The 23,129-nt window shown below is 40.8% G+C and overlaps 1 protein-coding gene and 4 long non-coding RNA genes across 12 annotated transcripts; 3 read left to right on the top strand and 2 right to left on the bottom strand.

The window, feature by feature from the left end:
* The first annotated feature begins 1,089 nt into the window (after positions 1-1,089).
* On the top strand, positions 1,090-4,549 carry LOC143126042 (uncharacterized). Its single transcript, XR_012987368.1, has 3 exons — positions 1,090-1,405; positions 1,779-1,992; positions 3,798-4,549. It is a non-coding gene; the product is annotated as an uncharacterized LOC143126042 (long non-coding RNA).
* A 35-nt stretch (positions 4,550-4,584) lies between these two features.
* LOC143126039 (uncharacterized) lies at positions 4,585-9,269 on the top strand. Of its 2 annotated transcripts, none has more exons than XR_012987363.1 (11): positions 4,585-4,889; positions 5,455-5,679; positions 5,789-5,935; positions 6,437-6,502; positions 6,627-7,245; positions 7,340-7,416; positions 7,548-7,734; positions 7,825-7,946; positions 8,098-8,326; positions 8,541-8,687; positions 8,855-9,269. XR_012987363.1 is itself a non-coding variant. In XM_076287967.1 (11 exons), exons 7-11 carry the CDS (start codon positions 7,575-7,577, stop codon positions 9,109-9,111), a joined length of 915 nt encoding a protein of 304 aa, XP_076144082.1. In that variant the 5' UTR covers positions 4,585-4,889; positions 5,455-5,679; positions 5,789-5,935; positions 6,437-6,502; positions 6,627-7,245; positions 7,340-7,416; positions 7,548-7,574; the 3' UTR covers positions 9,112-9,266. The 2 variants fall into 2 exon arrangements, 1 of the variants encoding a protein (XP_076144082.1); XM_076287967.1 differs by having other exon boundaries at positions 8,855-9,266.
* A 20-nt stretch (positions 9,270-9,289) lies between these two features.
* On the bottom strand, positions 9,290-9,916 carry LOC143126041 (uncharacterized). The gene is made up of 2 exons (XR_012987367.1): positions 9,774-9,916; positions 9,290-9,580 (listed from the first exon to the last, which is right to left on the bottom strand). It is a non-coding gene; the product is annotated as an uncharacterized LOC143126041 (long non-coding RNA).
* A 377-nt stretch (positions 9,917-10,293) lies between these two features.
* On the top strand, positions 10,294-13,314 carry LOC143126040 (uncharacterized). Of its 3 annotated transcripts, none has more exons than XR_012987365.1 (5): positions 10,294-10,382; positions 10,939-11,040; positions 11,198-11,292; positions 11,849-11,892; positions 12,477-13,314. It is a non-coding gene; the product is annotated as an uncharacterized LOC143126040 (long non-coding RNA). The 3 variants fall into 3 exon arrangements; XR_012987364.1 differs by having other exon boundaries at positions 10,939-11,077; XR_012987366.1 differs by lacking the exon at positions 10,294-10,382 and adding an exon at positions 10,682-10,751 and having other exon boundaries at positions 10,939-11,077.
* A 2,662-nt stretch (positions 13,315-15,976) lies between these two features.
* LOC143126038 (uncharacterized) lies at positions 15,977-22,875 on the bottom strand. Of its 5 annotated transcripts, XR_012987362.1 has the most exons (10): positions 22,598-22,786; positions 20,759-20,881; positions 19,899-20,003; positions 19,727-19,793; positions 17,402-17,495; positions 17,123-17,206; positions 16,919-17,008; positions 16,729-16,821; positions 16,521-16,597; positions 15,977-16,394 (listed from the first exon to the last, which is right to left on the bottom strand). It is a non-coding gene; the product is annotated as an uncharacterized LOC143126038 (long non-coding RNA). The 5 variants fall into 5 exon arrangements; XR_012987359.1 differs by having other exon boundaries at positions 19,727-20,003; positions 22,719-22,875; XR_012987361.1 differs by having other exon boundaries at positions 15,977-16,400; positions 19,727-20,003.
* Positions 22,876-23,129: the final 254 nt, after the last annotated feature.

Here is a 23,129-nt window from a genome sequence, read left to right as displayed (position 1 = left end):
GCATAGTAACCGTTGCTAGGTAAACAAAGCCCATGTCAGAAGCGTATCCCCAGAGAATGTCAACTTAAAAAGAATAGCTTACTGATAGCACTAGTTCTTTCGTCTCAATACTGATTATGAAGTTGTTATAAATGTAATACACTACTGCAGAAATGTTTATATTGCTTAAGGTGGAAATAAAGTTATTTGGCAAAGAGATGCATTCTGGGAAGTGATGTGTTTAAATGTAATGGCTACATATACCCAAGTTTCTTTCATTCGGAGATTTATGCTCATTATTTTACAAATTTGAGCAAGGATATAAAATATTAAGACTGTACTTTTTCATTGCTATTGATATTTTGGCGCAATTTTGTGCATCGCGTCACTGTGTGCGACGATCCCAGAAACCATTGCCTGGGCGAGATTCCGAGCGGTAAGTACAAGGGTCTAATAAGCAAGAGAAATGCATAGGCATTTAACATGTCTAAAATTGAGTTTTGGCCAAAACAATTATGTCCTCCTATTTGTTTATTTCGAACTCCACTGTAAGAGCTGTATTTGAAAGAGACTGACATAATACAATTCTTTGTTGCATCAAAATAAAATGCAACGTACTTAGCCAGAGCCTCTGCTAGCTAGATAGATTAGCTAATTCAGAACTCTGCTGTTGGTTTATTTACATTGATTTGGACGTGTACTTTTGGCATCGCCAGCTATGTGGCACAATTTGCATATATGTGTAACACGCTTCCACCTAATTTCTGCGCCAGCAAAATTTTGTGTTCAGGGCTCAACATTAACTTTCTGAAGTAGCAGCTACTTGCCAACTGGGCAACCAGACATGGGCTTTTGGATGCCACATTAGCAGCTAGCTAAGCCAAATGGTTTCATCCTGTATAGTTCATGCTACTACTTGAAGTTAAAGCGTTTATAAGTCTGGCAAGGCTAAGTTTATACAAGTACCCAGCGAGCCACAGACACACAGACGATTGTTGCTTTATATATTATGATAGATAGATGGTGCAGATCAGCAGGGGTTGTTTTTTTTTTTTTTGGGGGGGGGGGGGGGGGGGGTATGCAAAAGTAGTAGTAGTAGGCGCCAAGTGGATATGATATCTTATGTGTGTGCAATGTACGCATGTGCTTCAATCATTCTTGTGTAGAATATAACATGAATGGTTACTGAGCAATTTGATGGTCAGGCGATTAGAGTCAAGGAGATTCTATTCTTGTAGAACATGTAACTAGTAATCATATCATATCTATCATTTTTGCTAATAATGTAGAGATAAAATATCATTCTAATAATGTTTTTTGTCTTTGTTACAGATAATTTACGAGATACATGCTTGTCTCTCTCTCTCTCTCTCTCTCTCACACACACACACACAGACACACACACTCACCCTTTCATTCTCATATAGTAAGTATTCCAAGATTTTTATTTTCACAAATTTGAAAGACACTAAATTGTTACTTTATTATTGTTAACCTGAAGAGCATCGGATTCTGTTAAATATCCAATTGGCATTGGGGGAACACCGAATCATCAATCCACGTTTAATGTAGGAACAGCAAATCGCATAGTGTTATACTAGATACCCTGAGTTGGTCCCAAATATCAGTCTTGAAATAGATGAAATCTTGTTTATTACAGGATTGCCTTTATTACAACTGAGTTGAAAGACTGAACATGTTGTTTAATGGTTCAATCTCTCTAAACAACTGAGGAATTTGTATTTTTAAACAATAGCAATTCTAATTACCGGTATGCTTTTCTTGTTGATTTTTTGCAGCCTGTCATGGGAGGGTTAAAAAAAAAAATGCCCTGCATGTCTTGCATCCATTTTTAATGGGTGCAAAATATGCCCAGTATGCACGGCACCACAGCCACAGAAGCTGAGGCAAAAAAAACAACTAGAAAGCTTCAATGAAAAAAAGGAAACCTGGGAGGCCAATACCAAAAAGAATCAACTGACCTCCCATCTGATGGATGATGCTATTATTCTGGTAAGTCATTTGTGCTACATTCAGTGTCGGTGCTCCGCACAAGCAGAACATGCACTGCGCGTGGGGCACCAAGTGCCTGGGGGGCACCAAAAAAATATAGCTCGTAGAAAATCATCATGCCGCAAATCCTCAAATTGTGGCGGGTCTTTTATTTAGGCTACTTAGGTTGTGCAAACCACAGGCCTTTATTCGAGGCAGGCATTTATTTCTTATAAGGCTTCTGTTGAATAATTTTATGTAAAGCCTGTGCTAACAGTTCTCCTGCCCGCTACCGCATCTGTGTGAGCGCGTCCCTACTGGATATTGTGGCCTGTTCACACGTTATGTCTCTTCCTTGCAAACTTGACTAGCTAAACCATTAATGAAAGCAAAGCAACCAGTTACATCTTCATAAAATATCAATTTGCCAGGCATGCCTTCATGGACAACAGGCCTAAGGTATTTTTTCCTGCGTTTTATGGTGAGACACATTTGGAGTGGCATGGTATCAAAAGCAGAAGATTCTCGGTCTAGTTTGGATTTATGCCTAATTAACTTTTGGATTGTTTGATTATATTGCTCAATGTTGGAACTCATGGCCAATATCAAATATGATTGGTATTTTATGCTTCAATGTTCAGTTTAAATTTAGTTCAAACTGTGTCAGGTTTTCCATCCGCTGTTTATTTGCGAGCCAATAGCCACTTCATTCATTTTTTGCACATTAACCTTACTGTGTGTAGCCAAGCCTTATGCCATACCCAAGTAGCCTAAATCAAGGTAATTTTTAATTATGCATGATTTATTTTGTTATTGAATTCGTAGGCTGGGATTCCTCTCAGCAACAATTATGTTTAAAGGTAGCCTACTGCTTTAGCCTTCAGAAGGGGCAGGCAGCCAGGCTACTGACAGAGCGACGTTGGAGACCCATAGTAGATTTACGACTTTTCATTGCCAACAGTAGGCCTATTAAACCAACCAACAATATAAAGTATCCAAAATAGTGGGGGCACCAGAGTGGCACCATGCATTTGTGCTTTGGGCACCCAAATGGCTAGCACAGGCCCTGGTTACATTACCATAGTACTAATGTTAGGTTAAAGGTTGTATCAGCGATGATGAGCGATTTGTAAAGACAAAACACTTTTATAATGTTCAGCTAATATTTTCTCATGGTCGGCTAGCTCTCCTGTCATTCTAGGCGCTGAAAAAGACTCTGGTATTTTTACGCAGCCCATGCACCACAAACCGCGGAGTCTACCGGACATTAACATTGTGGTTGGTAGTACACCACTAACAATAACCAAGCATTGCATGGATTTTTTAAAAATGAATACTGGTGGTAAGGTTGAGTTATCTCTTGTGTGTCTTGTTTGGTCCTCAGACAAAATATAAAATGAGTTATATATCGGACAAAAACGTCTGCTAAGAAATTTGAACATAAACAATAACAAAAACACAGGCAATATCCGCCAGGATCACTGATACAACCTTTAAGAATGAAGTGTCAAAATGAGTAATACCTCTACTATGCTCCTGTAGTGACACGTTCATACATGAATCATGCACACATGCAAATAGACATGCACACCAAACCCACGCACATATTTTCACACCTTTCCCACATACACTCTCAACAAGTACATTCTCAACTAGTACATTCTCAACTAGTGCATTCCCGTAGCATCTGCTAGCCCGTAGCGTGTTGTAATTTATATGTATGTTGCTTTGGATAAAAGCGTCTGCTAAATACATAAACGTAAACATATATCACTGGCACAATTTATAAATGTTTTTTTAAAGTAACAGGGTTTTTTTTTTTTCAGATTGAGAAGCTCAATGCTGTGGGCTGGAGTCCCGTCCTCCTTCTTGAATACCCAAAGAGAAACCCACAAATGCTTCTCCCTCAGGGCCTGAGGTTAAAGGAGAATTCCGGTGTGATTTTGACCTAAAGTGTTCTGAAACATGATACCGAGTGTGAACGTATGTCATATAGCTCATCTCGGCTTGTCCCCTGCACTCCGAAATCTGGCGCTAGTTAGCCAATGCTACCAAGAGGCGGTCAATGTTGGTGGCTCGGGCATCGGCATAGCCATGCAAATAAATCACTGTTTTACACCATTTACAAGGCTCAACGTATCTCCACACTTCATTGGTATACTTCCCAAGGCCCTGACATTTGAAACGAGACATTGAGAACTTTGAAAAAGCACTGGTAGTTTACTTACAAGACGATTTATACAGACAGTATCTTCAGGAAGTTTAGAGCTTGCAGCCATCTTGAATTTAGTCACGATAAGTCGAGCGACGAGCACGAATGAACAGGATATGGATCAGATTGCAAAAATAATTCCGTGGAAATGCATGGATTCCAGTTGCTGCTTAAAATATGTATTGACGATGTACATGACAACGAAGAGCACCTTACAACAAATGGCATAAACTTAGCTCAAAATGTTTTACTACTCAGTGACGTGAATCTTGCATAATGTTGTTGACGGAAGACGTGCTGTAGGCTACACGTGAAGAAGGAGGAGTGGCCGGCCGGCATGTGTGCATACTACATAGCCTACTGACTGCAGCTTCAGCTGGCATTACGAAGGATAAGAGAAAAGGAACAGAAGACAGAATGGTTCGCGCTTGTGCTTTTCCAGGTTGCGGCAAGGAGATGCTATGTTCCAGAAAGTTTTCACAGGCTACCTCTACACGAGTCAACTTGGAAGCAGTGGCTTGTTGTCGATGTCGAGACACCTATCCATATACTGAAACAGAAGGATTACCGTGTTTGTAGTGCACATTTTGATCCAGACGACTTCATTACAACAGGCTCTAACCCTCGACAACGAATGCGTCTGAAGAAATGTGCCATCCCGAAAGCGACACAACCTTCTCCGAAAGCGACACAACTTTCTCCGGAGGTATGAATTTATTTGGTTATTAGACTGTAAATTGTGTGAACCATGTTAGCATGTATAAATCGTGTGCAGCACTGAACATTGTGTTTGCAAACAATTCACGTAGCAGCTAGTTTTGTATTCCGGAAAGAGAAATGAGGCAGATTATGCTACATTTATTATTTAGCCCACCATCATAAATGTTGCTGGAGAGGGACGGAGGGGTGTGGTTTGTTCTGATATTTTTGATAAATACAATATAGAACTTGCCATGTAAGCTAACCTGGCTGACCGTGATTGGGGTCCGCTAAGGTGTTTGGGGGATGGGTTTGCTATGCTGCATTCAGTTGCATTGTTAGGCGTAATGGTGTAAAGTATTAGCGGGGGGTGTTGGGGAGTACATTCCTCACAGTTTGAAGTGTTAGAACTTTCCAGGTAGTTAGAGTACCTAAAAGTAGCAAGTGATGGTCAATGAACAGAGTGGGGCCACTTTGGATTGATTGCAAAACAGATGTGCTGCTGTGTGCATCTAAGTGTCCTATAAACCAATGAATAAATAAACTTATTTTGTGTGTATGTATTTTCTTAGACCAGTACCTCTGAGGACCCGGCAATGTATCCCTCTGAAATGGCTGCTGCCCCCCAGTCCACGCCTAAAAAACCCCATAGACAACTGCAACACAGGAGGTCTGATTGGTCCACTGGCCTCAGTTTTACCATTTCAAGCCCCAAACAGCCATCAGTAAGGCCACGAACTAGGCCATCAGCATCTGGACAATACACTGCACGACCTGCATCATGGCAATACCCACAGGTAAGTCACGTATTGTGTTGACAGTCAGTGTTCACATTTCACTGTAATGTCTGTAACACCTTGGTCACCATTGAAGTATCAATGTGTAATTTTTTTTATCAATTTGAAGGAAAGGACTGAAACACCCCCATCATTGTTGAGTCCCTCAAGGGAAGCCAGTGGTGTGACACAACAGCCCTCAGTAAGGCCACGAACTACTAGGCCATCATCATCTGGACAATACACTCCACGACCCGCATCATGGCAATACCCACAGGTAAGCCATGTATTGTGTTGACAGTCAGCCGCAGTTCACATGGACCATAGAATAGTCTAGAATAGTATCTACTTTTTGGCTCCCCTTATCCAGCACTGGCCTTGGCCAAGTCCGCTGCTGGAATAATAACTCCCCCAGAAGATAACTGCAATGAGACATTCTTTGTATCCCTTCACCCCACCTGCAAACAGACTATGAACTCTATACACATACATACACACACACACACACACACACACACACCCATGCCTTCGCCGCTTCTTACTCCTAGTCTGACAAGCGGGTCTGGAACAGCGCTGACCATGGCTGCAGGAAAGGATGGCTGATTGACTACTGGGCCACCTCCACCCCCCCTGTTGTCTTCCATGTGTTTATGTGCCTATGTTGCTGAGGCTCCCCATAGGAGCATAGTATGGGGGTGCTACTACTACTACTACTTTACACTGTAATGTCTGCAACACCTTGGTCACCACTGAATGTCATTTTTTTATACATTTGAAGGAAAGGACTGAAACACCCCCCTCATTGTGGAGTCCCTCGAGGGAAGCCAGTGGTGTGACACAATCAGTGAGTTGAATTTTTAATTTCATATATGGTTCTGGTGATAATGTGCTACACTGATGCTCCATTTAGAAGTAAATGTGTAATCTTTTCCAACAATGACATTATTCATCTGTCCTTTGATCAACAGGAAGATGTAGAGGAAGGAGCTGCAGGTGCTTCAGACACATCTGTGCAAGATATGAGCATTAGTTTTGGGGAAATGGATTTGGACCCTAAAGACACCAGTTTTGTGCCCCTGAGTGACACCACCTCATCCAGCCCAAGCTCTGACTCTGTCTCCAGCTCTGGCAGCACAAATGGATGGGCAGGAAGAAAGTGGCTAGTCGATGAGGCCAAGCTGATGGAGCTTTTTAGAACATGCGCTCAGTGTGGTGTGGCCATTGAGGAAAAACGAGTAGCCACACGTGCCAGCCAGATCCGAATACACTGGACGTGTTTGAAGGGACACACCGGGGAATGGGCATCATGCACTGACCAAAGGAATATGGGCCGCAACAACCTCTTGGCATGTGCTGCAACATTTTTCACCGGAGCCACCTACTCGGACATCAAAGATTGGGCAGACCTGATCAACCTGCAGCTACCAGGCAAGACTCAGTTTTACGCCATTCAATCGAAATACCTCATCCCTGTAATCAATCATGCATACAAGGGACAACAACAAAAAATTCTGGAGAGGATTTCTCAACTTTCTGCTTCGGGGGAAAAACTGGAAATGTGTGGTGATGCGAGGTGTGATAGCCCTGGTAAGCATTGTTATTCATCAGATTTTGGTTGACTTTCAAATATACACAATTCCTTTTTTTTTCAAAATCACAGACATGTTTGTTTTTCCAAAAGGCTACAGCTGCAAGTACAGCACCTATTAATTTCAAGATGATGCAACAAAAGAAATTCTTCATTTTGAACTTGTACAGGTAAACAAGCATAGATGCCTGTTGTTGTTATGTGAAATAAGCATACAGTTGCTGTCAAGGCAATGAGTTGGGACTATGTACATGCACATGCCCTGTGAAATAACAAACTGGTATTTTTACTATGTTATTAGGTTACAGAAGCATCGAGTTCGGTGGCAATGGAGGCAATGGGCTTTCAGAGAGGCCTAAATCACCTCCTCGATCTCGGGCTGGACATTGGGGTGATGGCGACCGACAGATCGCCATCAATAAGGAAACTAATGAGGGAAAGCTATGGCAACATTCGTCACGAATATGACCCTTGGCATGTGAACAAGAGTATGCATCATATTTACTAGATATCCACACGTGTTTGACTGGTTGTTGCTGGTGAAATGGAAGCTCATATTGTTTTTGAACTCTCCATAGGTCTCAAGAAGAAACTGGTGTCTGTCTCTAATAAAAAAAATTACAGAGAGCTTCGACCATGGCTGAGGTCTATCAGCAATCACCTATACTGGGCCTGCAATTCCAGCCATGGTGATGAACAGGTAACCATGAAATTATGAATCATTATTTTATGACCCACATTAGGAAAAATATTTTAGTTAAAACATGTATAACCCAAGACCGTGTTGACACATGAACTCACAAAAGTATTCTCCATAATTTCTAAGGGTTGTATTTTATGTGGTTTTTCAGGAGTGTGTGCGACGGTGGACATCTGTTCTTCACCATATTCGTGGCATCCACAGATGGGAAGAGAATGGGCGGGAGTACCAATGTGCTCATCCACCTCTCTCAGAGGAGGATCAGGAGAAGAAAAAGTGGCTGGAACATGACTCCCCAGCTTTCCGTGCTCTCACAGAGTTGGTTGAGGAAAAAAACCTCCTGCGTGACCTGAGACAGATGGCTCTGTTCAAGCACACTGGTATGCCTTCACAGTCATTGAAATGAGTTTCTTAGAATTGCATTATCTTTGTTATTAAAAAGAGGAAGTGAACAGCTGTTTATTATCTAGTCACACTGTTATCCTTTGTAACCTCAGTCAGCATTCCTTATACATCTTAACTTTTCAACACCAGCTATTATCACTTTACATGACTGATATTGATTGATATATTTCAATTGGACATATTTTGCAGGATCTCTTGAAGTCTTTCACAACGTCACCCTGAAGTACGCACCAAAGCGGCTTCACTTTACATACGACTCGATGAGAGCCCGCACAGAATTGGCCATCATAGATCACAATATCAATATTGGAAGGGAACAAAAAACAACGCTTGAGGGTAAGGAAGCGGCTTTGTCTCCAAATTTTGTGTGTTCTGAACAGTACAGTAATTAGTAGAATAACTAACTTGATTTCGGACTTATTTTACCATGGCACACATAGCTAAACAGTGTTATAGTAGCCTACATAATCAACAACTTATTTTTACTTTTGTCTGTGGGATAGGAAAACCGCAGTACAAGTACATGTACACAAAGACGACACAGCAGTGGGTGGCTAAGCCAGTGTATGAGCCCACCTCTCAGGACTTTCGAAAAGACCTGATGAAGGACGTCTTGAAGTTGAGGGAGGAGAAAAGCCTGGAACCTTGGCCCCGTCCTCCTCCTCGCCCAAGAAGGTTGTTGCAAAACATAGCACCAGTGCCGAGGCCAGACCCGTCTGAGTTGGTGGCCCAAAGGCTGTCGCGGTTCAAGCAACTCTGACTTGTAGTGACATTTCTTTTGTTCTTTTAGAGTATCGTTTTCTTTGCATTTTTTATTTATAATGTACATAGTTTGTTTTTCCTTTTGTGTTTATTTCATGTTCTATGATGCTGTCTACATCTTTGTTGTTTGTCTATAAATAAATATTGTAGTTTGGAATGAAAACAAACAAAATGTGTTGATTTTATATTGTTGTTATTTCAAATGAGTATGAACAATATTATTACCCCCTCACATTGCAATACAAATAATATCAACAAAGTAACACATTTTAGTAATTGGTAACTAGATGATCCTGGAAGCGTCTTCTGCCTCCTGGAATCCATGGTATACTCCACTGGTAGAGGGGTATTTTTTTCTTATTGCTGTAACCACACAGCTTGGCAGAACTTGTCTTTCCCCTCGTCCCAGTTTCTCTCCTTGAAGCACCCACTCAAGGAAAACCCGGTAAGCCACAAGTCTGCACTGTCTGGGAGGTAGGGGGAGGGTCGAGGCGATGATGGGGGAGGGAGAGGCAAGGAAAGGTGAATACACTTCGGTCAATATCATTGTTATCATATCATTATCATAATCAAGTAACTTTAGCTGCCAATTAAAACTACAAATACAGTAACTATTGGATTGATCAAAAGCAATAAAACCCAAGTGTGTAGAGTACTTACTCAGTAGATAAATGTCCATCTTGCCCCTCCGGCGTGGGTCTTCGTGTCCAGTTTAATTTTGGGACATGGAAAAAGGCTTCCAATACCCACAAGTCCAGAAGGGAAGAAAAGCCTTGCGCTAATGTCACGCAGCGTGCGTCTTGAGTGCGATGGTGCAAAAGGTCCCACTCTTTGCAACAAAAACACTCCATATCGGTAGGCATTATCTCACAGCACCGGCAGGAACACCACCATTTCCCCGTGATACGAGGCTGTGTTGTGGCTGTGCTTGCAGCTGCTTGCTCCGCACGCTGTCTCTCAATCTCTCTCCTTTCACGGCGCTCACGCAGCTCTTCCTCCGTATTCAGGCTCAAATAAATAAGGACGCCCATCAAACTCAAATGTTTCCTCCTCGTCTTCAAAGTCTTCATAAAACTCCGTAGCTTCATCATCCGACATCCTTGCAATAGCCTAGCTAGCCCACTAACTCCAGTCAACAACTAAAGCGAGTATTCACGTGACTTATCAGCTGTAGTTTCGCTCCTGCTCGTCACTCGACTTATCGTGACTAAATTCAAGATGGCTGCAAGCTCTAAACTTCCTGAAGATACTGTCTGTATAAATCGTCTTGTAAGTAAACTACCAGTGCTTTTTCAAAGTTCTCAATGTCTCGTTTCAAATGTCAGGGCCTTGGGAAGTATACCAATGAAGTGTGGAGATACGTTGAGCCTTGTAAATGGTGTAAAACAGTGATTTATTTGCATGGCTATGCCGATGCCCGAGCCACCAACATTGACCGCCTCTTGGTAGCATTGGCTAACTAGCGCCAGATTTCGGAGTGCAGGGGACAAGCCGAGATGAGCTATATGACATACGTTCACACTCGGTATCATGTTTCAGAACACTTTAGGTCAAAATCACACCGGAATTCTCCTTTAAGTGGGGGGGAAAGTAAATGCCTCAATAACATTAAGGACATTTTCACCTTAATGGTTAAAGGTGATTCCACATTTTCTATACATTATAACGTCTCTATACAACCCCAATTCTGAAAAATGTGGGACACTGAAAATTAGATGACATCAAATAACAAAATGTACAGAAAAATATCATGACATCACTCCTACATTTCACATTTGACCTTATTGTACATTGTGTATTGTTTGTGTTGCTTGTATTCTTTCAGGAAAGAAAGCGCTGACCGATCCAAACAATTTGCCGGGTCAATGAGAGGAGGCCATCTTCATGTCAGAAAATGTGGCTTTCCACCAAGTGTAGATTAGCAATGGTAATTGCGTTAGGGAAGAAAGTCAGTTGCGGAGAATGTAAGATACAGGCCCTAATCTGTACACTGTATGATGAATTATATGATATGCTTGTTATTTGTGTTCTGTATGTATGTTAACATTTTGATTAACATTCTACTATTTGCTTATGTCAAACAGTTTCTAGAAAAGGAAGTGAAGAACAAGAGTGCCCCCACAACAGCCCTATGTACAAGCAGCAGTACAGAAGAGTACTAAAAAAGAGAAAGACAAAGGTTATTTCCATACACAAAATTGAAAATAAAACAATGGATGATGTAACAGTACTTTTTGATCACTTTTAAAAATGTATAATGGCACTGCGGAATAATTGAAATCAGTGATCAGTAACTGTCAGTATCAGTAATCGTACCAGATATTGCGTTTGTTCATCTTTGTGTTTATGTTCAAAATCCCGAACAAGACACGCCAGAGATAACTCACCCCTATATTATATATAAATATAATATAAAGTATTCTCTGAAAAATATTCATGGCATGTTTTAGTATTGTTAGAGATGCTACCAACCCCAGAATGTTTGTCTGCAGTTACTCTATGTTCCAGTTTATGGGACTGTGTAAATTGACCAGGATGTTTTACAGCTCGTATAGGGAATGTAAAGTGAGTGGACCATGAGGAGATATTAACTGAACATCATAAAAAGTGTTACGTGTCTACAAAACGCTGATAGTCACTGATGTGAAGTGTTAAAATTTGAATGTTAAGTTGAGTGCAATGTTATCTTTTTAAGCAAGACACTATTTTTCTATGTCTTTGTTTGCCTGCCACAGGGGAAGATGGAGATCCTAATAGATTGGGTGCCTTCCAAAATGTGGTGAGTTGGTTATCTTTTACACCAGATACTCACAATTACACAAAGGGAAATTACGTTGTTCCAGCAGCCATACATATACTGTAGGACATGTAAATGTACCAGATTTAGTTATTATAGTCTATGCTATAATTTAGTTATATACCGGTACTGCAGGCTACATGTAAACATATATACCGTAAATCAGTTTATATTGTAACACTCCTGTGTACCTGATGTTTTTGATGGATAGAAAGATACTTTATTGATCCCCAAGGGGAAATTCAAGTATGAACAGTAGGGTTTTATGGCAATTGGTAGTAGAGTGTTGTCTGGGGTGAGTGTGAGCTATAAACTATTTTTTATTCATTTGCACTCTGAACTTGTAAATGTACTAACCTGAGATGTTGATAATGTAACTTTTGTCAATTCAGAATGTCAGGGCCCAGTTTTTTTTATTTCCATACTGTGGAGTATTCAGATATTTTATTAGTTGTAACACTATTATGACATTGGTTAATCTAAACATCCCTCCACTAGAATATCTAATCAAACTGGAATACAGGTTACAGTCTTTTTCACTAACCATCTTCCCCCTTTTTTCTCAGCGGGAAAACCTGTCTGCCAACCTGGGAGCCTGCAAGATAAAGATCTACACACACACACACACACACACTCACTCACTCACTCACTCACTCAACAGTCAACAAATATTTTAGCTGAGTGTTGTTCTTTTGTATTTTTTTATATAATATAAGTTAATAAAGACTACTAGTTGCCATATTGAATAGGAAGTATCACACATGTTTTACCACCCTGTTTTCTCAACAGAATCACCGTGTTGTGTGTTGTTAGCTTGTCTCCCACTACTTCTTGTATTGCAGTTGTTAGGACAAACTGGCAGAAGAACTTTCATTCACTAAACATTTAAAAGTGCCACAGAGTAATTACTGCTTTTGATATTTGTTTTAAGTCATTGTTGCTATTGTAGTATACTTGCTGTTGTTTTTGACTGTGGTCTAGAGGGTCCAGGTGCCTTGTGGCATGGGAGCTCCTGTTACTTCTTACATCAGTAAGTGCATCGATGATGTGACACACACAAAGACCCGGCTAACTGGAAGACATGACAGGAGATGTCCATAGGCTGCCGAGAACGCCTTCAGAGCCAAGGATGAAACTGATCTGAGAACAACGAGAGCCAAACTTTCCCCTAGCATCAGTAAAGCAAAACAGGAATACACACAAAAGATAACCTGCCATTTCAAAGACAGCAGAGACACATAGAGCATTCCCATCATGTGCATATAGCAAATTCTACTACAGCGCAGTCAGAGCCAGACAGTAACGGAGTACATTTACTTGAGTACACCAAGCACCTCATAACATCTATATTGTGCTTTTATCTGATGCAAGTGTTTTGATATGAAATAAACATAATTTGCATGACATGGTCAGTTCTGCTGGTCAGTTTTGACCTACGCGACAGCCCTGCAAAGTACCATCCACACAGCTATTCGGCTGCATTTTTTGACAGTTTTCAAGTTCAATTTATTTCTTTGTCCCAAATGGGCAATTTGATTGCAGACAGGATCACATACCACATGACATAAATAGGTCTGACAATGCCTAAAAAGTCAGTAAAACCAAGATAAAACTTAATTAAATAAGTTAGATATAAGAGGAGGAAGTGAATGAATATGGGGGGGGGGGGGTCACTAAATGGACAAATCTATCTTTTCCTGTTGTGTACATTCAGTACTTGAATAGAAAAGGGGATGAAGGAATTTTTGTACCTATGGTTAAAAGCAATAGGATGCCAACAAACGCAAGCCAGGTGGCAGCAGCACGTATTCAGAATACAGGGGATGGCTTGTGTCTTGATATATTTGTATCGCTTTGTTGAACACCTGCTTATTAAAATATTCGGTGAGACTAACAAACTTCACTCCCACTATCTTACTGGCCACATTTACTATCTTGGAAAGTGCATTTTTGTCTCTGATGGTGACATTTCCATACCAGCAGATAATGGAGAATGTGAGGATTGACTCAATAAAAGCTTTGTAAAACAATGCCATCAATGTTTTGTCCACCTGAAACTTAGCCAGTTTCCTAAGTGCAGAGAGTCTTTGTTGCCCTCTCTTGCACACCGAGGTGGTGTTCAGGTCGAACTTAAGCCGGTCATCAATCAAGGTGCCTAGGTACTTGTAAGATGATACAATTTCAACATCTTGATCGTTGATGACACTGTGCTTTGGAACAGGGGGAAGGCGTCTGAAATCTATGGACATGTCCTTGGTTTTACTGATGTTCAGATGCAAAAAAGCATCTTCACACCATGACACAAATTCATTGATAACAGGGCCATGCTCATTCTCATGGGAATTCAGGAGACTGACAATTACAGAGTCATCTGCAAATTTTAGAATGTGCCTGTTGTCATACTGGCTGCGGCAGTCATTGTTGTACAGTATGTACAACAGGGGGGAGAGAACACACCCCTGAGGTGAGCCTGTGGATGATGTTAGGCCACTGGACAGCACTTTATTTACCCTCACTCTCTGAACTCTGCGTGAGGAAATCAAGTAGCCAACCAATCAGGCTTGGGTCAAGGCTAAAGTTGTTCAGTAGTTTCTCAATCAGTAGGTGGGGTTGGATGGTGTTAAATGCCGAGGAGAAATCTACAAAGAGCAACCTTGCATGATTCCCACTTTCCTCCAGGTGTTTATAGAGAAGACTTAGTAGAGTGATGGTAGCATCCTGCACCCCCCTCTTGGCCCTATAGGCAAACTGGGAAGGATCCAAGAGAGGTTGCACCTTGATTAGGAGCTCAGCTTTAATCAGCTTCTCTAAGGATTTTGCAATAAGAGATTTTGGATGCACACAAGTTCATGGATCAAACCAAGCACCTCATAACATCTATATTGTGCTTTTATCTGATATATGCAATGATATATGTAGGCTACCTCATGTGCAAAAATGGGAAAATAACATGTATTTAAAAATATTACAAATGTTGCAAGCTTTTGACTTTATAGTCAAGCAGGTGATACATCTTAATAATTCAAGCATGTTTCTCATGTTATATATACAAATATTTTTGTAATTTTGAAATTATAGCTATTTCTGTAATTAGACTACATGCCCCATGACGTGTAGCGTTCATTTCAACGCTGCTTTATAACAATGGCGCCGAATTTGTAGTTCATTAAAACGGCTTTGTATTAAAACATAAACAAATTATTGTTAGGATGCACACTGGCACAGACGACTTTTGCTGGGTATAATATGTAGAGAAATAGTTAAAGCAAGTTAGTACATGACTCATTGGCATTCAATGAAAAGAAGTATAATTCCACAAAATATCGAAAAACGTGTACAGTAGGCTACTTCTGACCCTTGTTGCTAGGCAACGCCCCGTAGGCCTACCTGCTTGGCTGAAGAATAAGGAGGCTCATTATCCTAATCTTTGCTGTTCAAAGCAACATATAAATATATAAAACGATATAACACTTAAATTGAACAGGGAATAAATTAAGATGTTGATCAGACTGTAATAAGGACAAGCAATAGGCTAATAAACAAATGCCCATTCAATCAATGATATAATAACAAGTTGCTTACTGTTTAATGGACTAAGTGCATGTTGAACAAATGTGCCTTTAGACCCCTTTTAAAACACTGTAAACTATCACAGGAACAAAGAGCACTGTGCAACTTATTGCACCCACATGGAACCACTGAGGAAGAGTCTTGAATTTAGCGTTCATGAGTGGTCGACAGAACAAATGGTAATCAGAAGACAGCAGTGGGCGGTTGGGGAAGTACATCTTGATCATTGAATTAAAATAACAAGGAGCAGATCCAGTCAGTGTCCTATAGGCCAAAGTGAGAGATTTCAATGTAATGCTGGCTACTACAGGGGGAGTGTAGGAGAATAGGCCTAGGAGTGGATATGCATGCCCGATATCCATACCCCATCTGCTGGAACATTGGCTCATATATGTATTTTCACTGACACATTATCTATGTATCTATCTCATTTTAATTATGATAGCCATAGTACATGTGAGATTACAACAATAATAATGAAAGTAGTAATACAAACTGAAATGACTAAATGAATGAATTCCTTTATTGTTATTGCATTGGGAAAGAAGCTATTTCTAAATCTGCTAGTGCTAATCTGCTTGTTTTTAGACTCTGTAACATAGGTGGCTAACTGTTTCCAATTGTCCTGTTCTGTTCATGGTACACCAAAACTGTCACACTTGGATATTGAATCAATTACGATGAAAAACACGTAGCTTATCAACAAAGAAAAGTGAGATTGCTTTATGATGATAGATGCTTTACTTTTCCAAAAGATGTTGACACATTAAAGGAAATGACATGTAGTATTGTGATCCTTCTTTATGATCTGCCGCTGCTGCTGGTGGTGTTTGTGGTGCTGGTGGTGTTTGTGCTGCTGTTGGTGTTGCTGCTGGTGCTGGTGATGGGGGTGATGGTGGTGCCTCAACAGACTGCTGCAGCTCAACAGATTAAAGGAAAAGCACATTATTGTTAGATATGTGTGTACAAATCTGTTTTAGTCTGTAAAACACACTGGTATGCAAAAGGTTTTAGACAGGTTCATGCATTTGTATATATACCTGGAGATTGTAATACGCATTGTATGAGCGTACCACCTGCCTCAGCTTTTCAGCAGTGAAAGCTTTACGCCCTTCACCTTTTCCATAAAAAATGGCAAACAATGCATCATTACTGGTTTTATCATATACTCTTATGAAAAGTCAAATCATGTTGCAACAGCTGTGTGCATGCAGTTGAAACAGTAATAGTTGGTCAATATTAACATACCGTCACTGACTGAGGCAAAGGGCAATTCCTCAGGCCACCAAGGCGGCCTGTGTTGTGGCAGATATTCAGACCGAGACAAACCCTGACTCAGTGCTGAGATAGAAGGGTGTTAAAGTGTAATCAGATTCAGTAGTCTGCATCATTTTGATCTTTAAATAAGGAAATTGAAAACATACAATGCCAGTCATACCATGTTCTTTTATCAGACGGCCAATTGCCATCCGGCAATGTGTGCCACTGATATCAGGGTCAACGTATGGCCTCTCACCCCCCAAAGCATCTGTAAGACAGTACGCTCAGTGTCATTAAAAACAAATGTTAAGGTTCCTTTTCTGAACTTCAAGAAAGGATTGACACAGAAACAAACCTTAACACCACTTTCATTTATACATACCACTTGACACACCCCTATTAGTGTACATGTTTAGCAGCTCAGCCTTCCTGTCATTGGTCCAAAAGGCCTCAAGATACTTTGGCCCTAAATGAACCGTAACCGGGAAAAAAACCCTTAAAATCCATTATCAATTCGGTTTGTGTTGCCATGTCAATATCATTTTTATCAAAACTCAGGGCCAGATTGTGACCATACTAAAATAATTGTTCTTCCATTGAATGTCATCTTCGATAGATCTCATCATTGAAATGTTGTTGAATAAAAACATATTACATATACCTGTGAAATTAACGGTGGGTGACTCACTGCTGAAGTCAACCCATACGGCAAAAGCCAGGGGTGCTCCAGCCTCACCACCGCACCAATTCTTCATCTGAAAACAATATTAAAAATATTATACTTTCCCTCTCTTTTAAAAGCAGCCTCCCTCCCTTTCTTTCTTCACTGCACCCAATATTAGCATGAATTAAGACATGTCCCACTGTATTCTGAAAGCCTGACCTACTTTCCTGCAGACTTTTGCATATCATACGATCAGTGTTCATAACTCTATACATGGCACTATTTTGTATATTGGCGAACGAGGTACACATATGATAAGTTTTGAGCTCCAACTCAAAGGCAAAGCAGTTTCAGCCATGCAAACCATATATTTTCTGAAAGCTGGTCAGTTGTAGGTGTGATTTAACATACATTAGGACATGTCATGTGGTTACTATGGTCATATTGTGGTTGTTGCTAGGGTAAATTGAATGGTTGCTATGGTGTTGCTAAGGTAGATATGGTGGTTGCTATGCAAAATAACATGGTTGCTATGGTGGTTGTTAGGGTAAGCATGTTGGTTGCTATGGTGGTTGCTAGCTTGACATTATACAAGTGGTTGCTAGGGTAATTAAGATGGTTGCTTGGGTGTTGCTAGGGTAATTAAGGTGGTTGCTTGGGTGTTGCTAGGGTACATATGGTGGCAAAATAACAAAGCAGTAGAATTGCTAACGTTTAGCCATTTTTACATTTTTAGCCAAAAAACTCACTTATGTTGGTCTGATCAGTATGAAATCAGAATATGTTGAACAACGGGACATTACAAACAAGCCAGGCTCAGTTTGGAGTCGGTGGATTATTCCCGGAAGGAGATAAACGGTTCGAAACATACAAGGTTTCCCTCTTCTGCCGCGGTAACGCTAGGTGCTAGAGGGATGGGACCAAGACGCACGGCACCGCCTTGAGGCCCCTGACAACTGTTCCAAAGGTGGGATATCTGAGACACCCACAAAAAAAACAGTGAAGGAAAAACTTTAAAAAAGTTGACCACTCCCACTTCAGAGGTGGAGTTTTGGGTGGTAGCATGGAGCTACGAGGCTGAAATTCAAGTCAGACCTTCTGCACAAGACCCACATAGAGCGTGCAAAGTTTCATCGCTCTAGCTGTAACGCAAAGCATTGTGCCTACTTTTTTGGCAATTTAAAGCAACACCAAAGAACTTTTCCTCTGTCGCACGCACTATTTGTTTATCCAGCACCAGCTTTGCAAATAACAATGTCCACAGACAAGGTAGAATATGTTGCATGATTTTATGAAAGTACGATGTATTGCGACATCAGATGCAAGTCAAATTTGTAGTTTCTCATGTCTCATTCCATCGAACTACATATCCGCTACCCGATCCGGCAAACTTACATAGTGCGGTTATAGCCGATAGAGGGCCTCGAAGCGGATGCAGAAAGTGCCGTTCACCCTGTTACGAGTTGATGAACCACTGAAACGATTTTGGAAACACTATTTTAAGGTACAAAAAACTCTTTGGTGTTGCTTTAACATTTAGCCATTTTTCAATTTTTAGCCAAAAAGCACACTTATGTTGATCCGATCAGTATGAAATCAGAATATGTTGAACAACGGGACATCACAAACAAGCCAGGCTCAGTTTGGAGTCGGTGGATTATTCCCGGAAGGAGATAAACGGTTCGAAACATACAAGGTTTCCCTCTGCTGGCGCGGTAAAGCTAGGTGCTAGAGGGATGGGACCAAAACGCACGGCACCCCCTTGAGGCCCCTGACAAATGTTCCAAAGGTGGGATCTCTGAGACACCCACAAAAAAAACTGTGAAGGAAAAACATAAAAAAAGTTGACCACTCCCATTTCAGAGGTGGAGTTTTGATATGTCAAAGTCAGTAGGAAGGTAGGACATGTCTTAATTAATTGACATCTAGAGGCTATAGGCTTTCAGAAAATATATGGTTTAGGTGGTCAATTCAGCTGTCCCTTAACAGTGTAGGCCTAAATATATCAGCTGTACAATGCGTTTCTCGATCTACAATATGGGCCTATGTACGCCTTATGATGCACCAAAGTCAGTGGGAAGGTGGGACATGTCTTAATGTATATTAATTGACATCTAGAGGCTATAGGCTTTCAGAAAATATATGGTTTAGGTGGTCAATTCAGCTGTCCCTTAACAGTGTAGGCCTAAATGTATCAGTTCAATCTACTTTCTACAATCTGTAGAAACAATCTAAATCTACAATATGGGCCTATATTTAGCACAGCGACAACCATATCTAGCAAAATCACAGTAAAAGTAATGTAAAAGTGATGTAAAATACCTGCCAATTGTCCTCTGTATCCACCGCTGCAGTAGACCATGATGTGAGGATGCACTCCATAACACAGCTGTTAATGGAAGCAAGGACTGAGGTGTCAAGGCCAGCATGCTTCAGCCTCTTCAGGAAGTTGACAAATGAGTAGCCAAACAAGGACAAACAAGGCCTTGCTTACATACTGGCTGTCTTGTAGTTTGACACCACTCTCCTTTCTGTGAGTGTTCTGTTGGAGTAATTTAATGAAATGCAACCCATACATCAGGATATCAGGAGCAAGGATCTGTGAAAACATAAGTAGAGGGGAGAAAAAAAGACATAAAGATATGTCGAGAAAACATTGCAGCACCATCCCTAAACAACACATCAGGACACCTTTCTTTCCTTTTTCATTTGATCACTACTGCAATTCATACACCTTGTACCCTTGTATACAGGTGAGACAAGGGTAAAACTGATGTGGGTATTTATTCTATTATAGAATAGGCTACTAAAATATAACTCCACAACTTCAAGTGTCAACACTGTAGTTTTGAAGGAGTATTTGTAGTTCTTATGCAGGAAAATCAGTATAGGCTACTTTGGACATTAAAAGCTGCATGCACTACGTAGTACACTCAGAAATGCATTATTTTGGAGATAGAAATGTTGCTTTGTTTTTCAGAAAAACGGTAGTAGCATAACAGAATTTTTTGTCACATGAATTACCCAGACCCAAAGAAACAAATAGCTTATTACGTGAAACTGACCTGCTTATAATTTAATGTCAAACACCATCTCAATCACCATCGCACTCATTTCGATAATTTAACCAAATAACCATAACAATTATTTATTTGGCTAATTATCACGCATTTGTCCACGTCTTTTACCATTATAAGACATTCACTAAGAAATTGCACTAATTTCGCGTGATTCTAGTTGTTTTACAGCATGAAGGGTTTTTGGTCATGATAAGTATACCTATATTTTGTTCGAAACAACAAAAAACAACACCATTATTATTATTATTTACTAAATTAACGTAGTTTAACTTACCTTACCCCACATAGCCAGCCAGCTCTCGCTCTACGATGCGTTTCCGCTTTCTTGTGGTGGCGTGTGTCACATGACAGCAACCAGCCTATCACACTGGGGCTGTTTCCTTTTTCGAGCGTCGCCCTGGGATCGTCGCACACAGTGACGCGATGCACAAAATTGCGCCAAAATATCAATAGCAATGAAAAAGTACAGTCTTAATATTTTATATCCTTGCTCAAATTTGTAAAATAATGAGCATAAATCTCCGAATGAAAGAAACTTGGGTATATGTAGCCATTACATTTAAACACATCACTTCCCAGAATGCATCTCTTTGCCAAAGAACTTTATTTCCACCTTAAGCAATATAAACATTTCTGCAGTAGTGTATTACATTTATAACAACTTCATAATCAGTATTGAGACGAAAGAACTAGTGCTATCAGTAAGCTATTCTTTTTAAGTTGACATTCTCTGGGGATACGCTTCTGACATGGGCTTTGTTTACCTAGCAACGGTTACTATGCCTCGCTGAAATGAGAAGTGAGAACGTTTTTATTAAATATCCCACTTAAATAAGGGCATCATTTAAGCCAACGGCAAATATGCAGTCCTGAAACGACTGTAATTATTCAATATCCATGTATCCCAAAGTTATAAAAGTCAGTTGACCGAAATCTGTACTCAGTTGTTGAAACGGGGGATCCGTGTGTGGGCCACGGAATATATTGTCATTAACTTGCATTGGAACGAAATCCGTGTGTGTTTCACGGAAATGTCAACTTCCGTTGAGCGAAATCTGCACTCAGTTGTTGAAACAGGGATGGAATGCAACGCCTGACAGGCTAACATTACATAAAAATCGAACTGAATGTATCAAAAGTGTGTTTCCCAATAAGATAACAACATCCGTTGAGCGAAATCTGCACTCAGTTGTTAAACGGGGATCCGTGAAATAGCCACGGAATATATTGTCATTAACTTGCATTGGAACGAAATCCGTGTGTGTTTCACGGAAATGTAACTTCCGTTGAGAGGAAATCTGCACTCAGTTGTTGAAACAGGGATGGAATGCAACGCCTGACAGGCTAACATTACACAGACACTAAAAAAGGCAATAAAAATCGAACTGAATGTATCAAAAGTGTGTTTCCCAATAAGATAACAACGTCCGTTGAGCGAAATCTGCACTCAGTTGTTTAAACGGGGATCCGTGAAATAGCCACGGGATATGAGTGTCATTAACTTGCATTGAATCGAAATCCGTGTGAGTTTCACGGAAATTTCAGTGATTCCGTGGGCCCACCACGGATTTTGAGTTAAGCGTCCGTGGCTATTTCACGGATTCCCGTGAGACCAGGTTGGTGCATGCTCTCTCTCTCCAACACAAACCAGATTCTGGTACATAACGTTGAAAACAGATAAATGTGTTTATTCGAAGCACACATACAAATACTGTATGTGCGCACTTACGTGACTATCCTACTTCAAGTATTAGCCTACGCACAATAGATTTATCTTCTTTAGCCTATAATGCATAGGCTACACTTTTTAAACAAAAAGCAGCTGTGACAGGCAGCGGCCGCATATATTCTGCGTCATATCTCGCAGCTTGTGAACTCTACAAGCCCCCACCCCTCACTCGACAACCACACGGAGATTCTGTAATGTGCGTGTATGTCGTTCACACATACGTCCGTATAAGGTCAGTATTAGGTCCGCAGGTTAGCATCATATCTGAATCATCCGAAGGGTAGGACCTCCGTTTGACAAACCTCCGCATGTACTCCGGAGGTTATATCTGAAAGCGCTTTCTGTATCGATAGACAAACACACATTAGCAATTGTTGCTATAACCTGGTGTCGTGGAAAATTATCCACTTCCCGAAACCTCCAATCCAACTAGCACTCTGATATCAAAGACCCGAAGGAGAACACCAAGACGAGAAACGCTGAAGACTGTTGATCCTTTATTCACCGTATTGCAGTGATGATACAATCCAAACAATGTCAGGACTGAACCGTCAGGCAAGAGAGTGATGAGTTGCAGCTGCTACCCCGATGAGATCTGATCTGAATGTGCCTGAGCTCTCTCTTTTATGCTCTCAGGGGCCTGAGAGGCGTTCCTATCATCAGGAGCGTCACCAGGCCCCTTCTAGCCAATCAGAACGTTTTGGGACTTGAGATATTGGTGGAAACTCCTTCTCATACAAACATTAAAAAATGTGTGTTGCTAGGCAGAATGTATGTGATCGAGTTCTATGTGTAATCTGTTGCCAGGCAGGGTATGTTTTGATTTGGTTCTATGTGTCATCCCAACTTTGGTTTCACTTCCCCTCCCTGGAAGGTCCCTGCATCTCCTCTTCTGCTAGCCCCTTCTATTTATGCC

Source organism: Alosa pseudoharengus, unplaced genomic scaffold (assembly GCF_046254945.1).
Source record: "Alosa pseudoharengus isolate Yale_2024_CS ecotype anadromous, Long Island Sound unplaced genomic scaffold, YU_APseudo_1.1 YU_APseudo_1.1_scf_16, whole genome shotgun sequence".
NCBI classification, from domain to species: Eukaryota; Metazoa; Chordata; class Actinopteri; order Clupeiformes; family Clupeidae; genus Alosa; species Alosa pseudoharengus.
The sequence above is the reverse complement of the archived record's forward strand: the minus strand, read 5'-3'. Positions and strand labels throughout refer to the sequence as shown.

Bases quoted from the DNA above. Each gene is read 5' to 3' on its own strand.
- LOC143126039 (XM_076287967.1), top strand. From the start codon at position 7,575: ATGGAGGCAATGGGCTTTCAGAGAGGCCTAAATCACCTCCTCGATCTC. The intron at 7,735-7,824 runs GTATGCATCATA...AACTCTCCATAG, and splicing joins CCCTTGGCATGTGAACAAGA to GTCTCAAGAAGAAACTGGTG. The intron at 8,688-8,854 runs GTAAGGAAGCGG...TCTGTGGGATAG, and splicing joins ACAAAAAACAACGCTTGAGG to GAAAACCGCAGTACAAGTAC.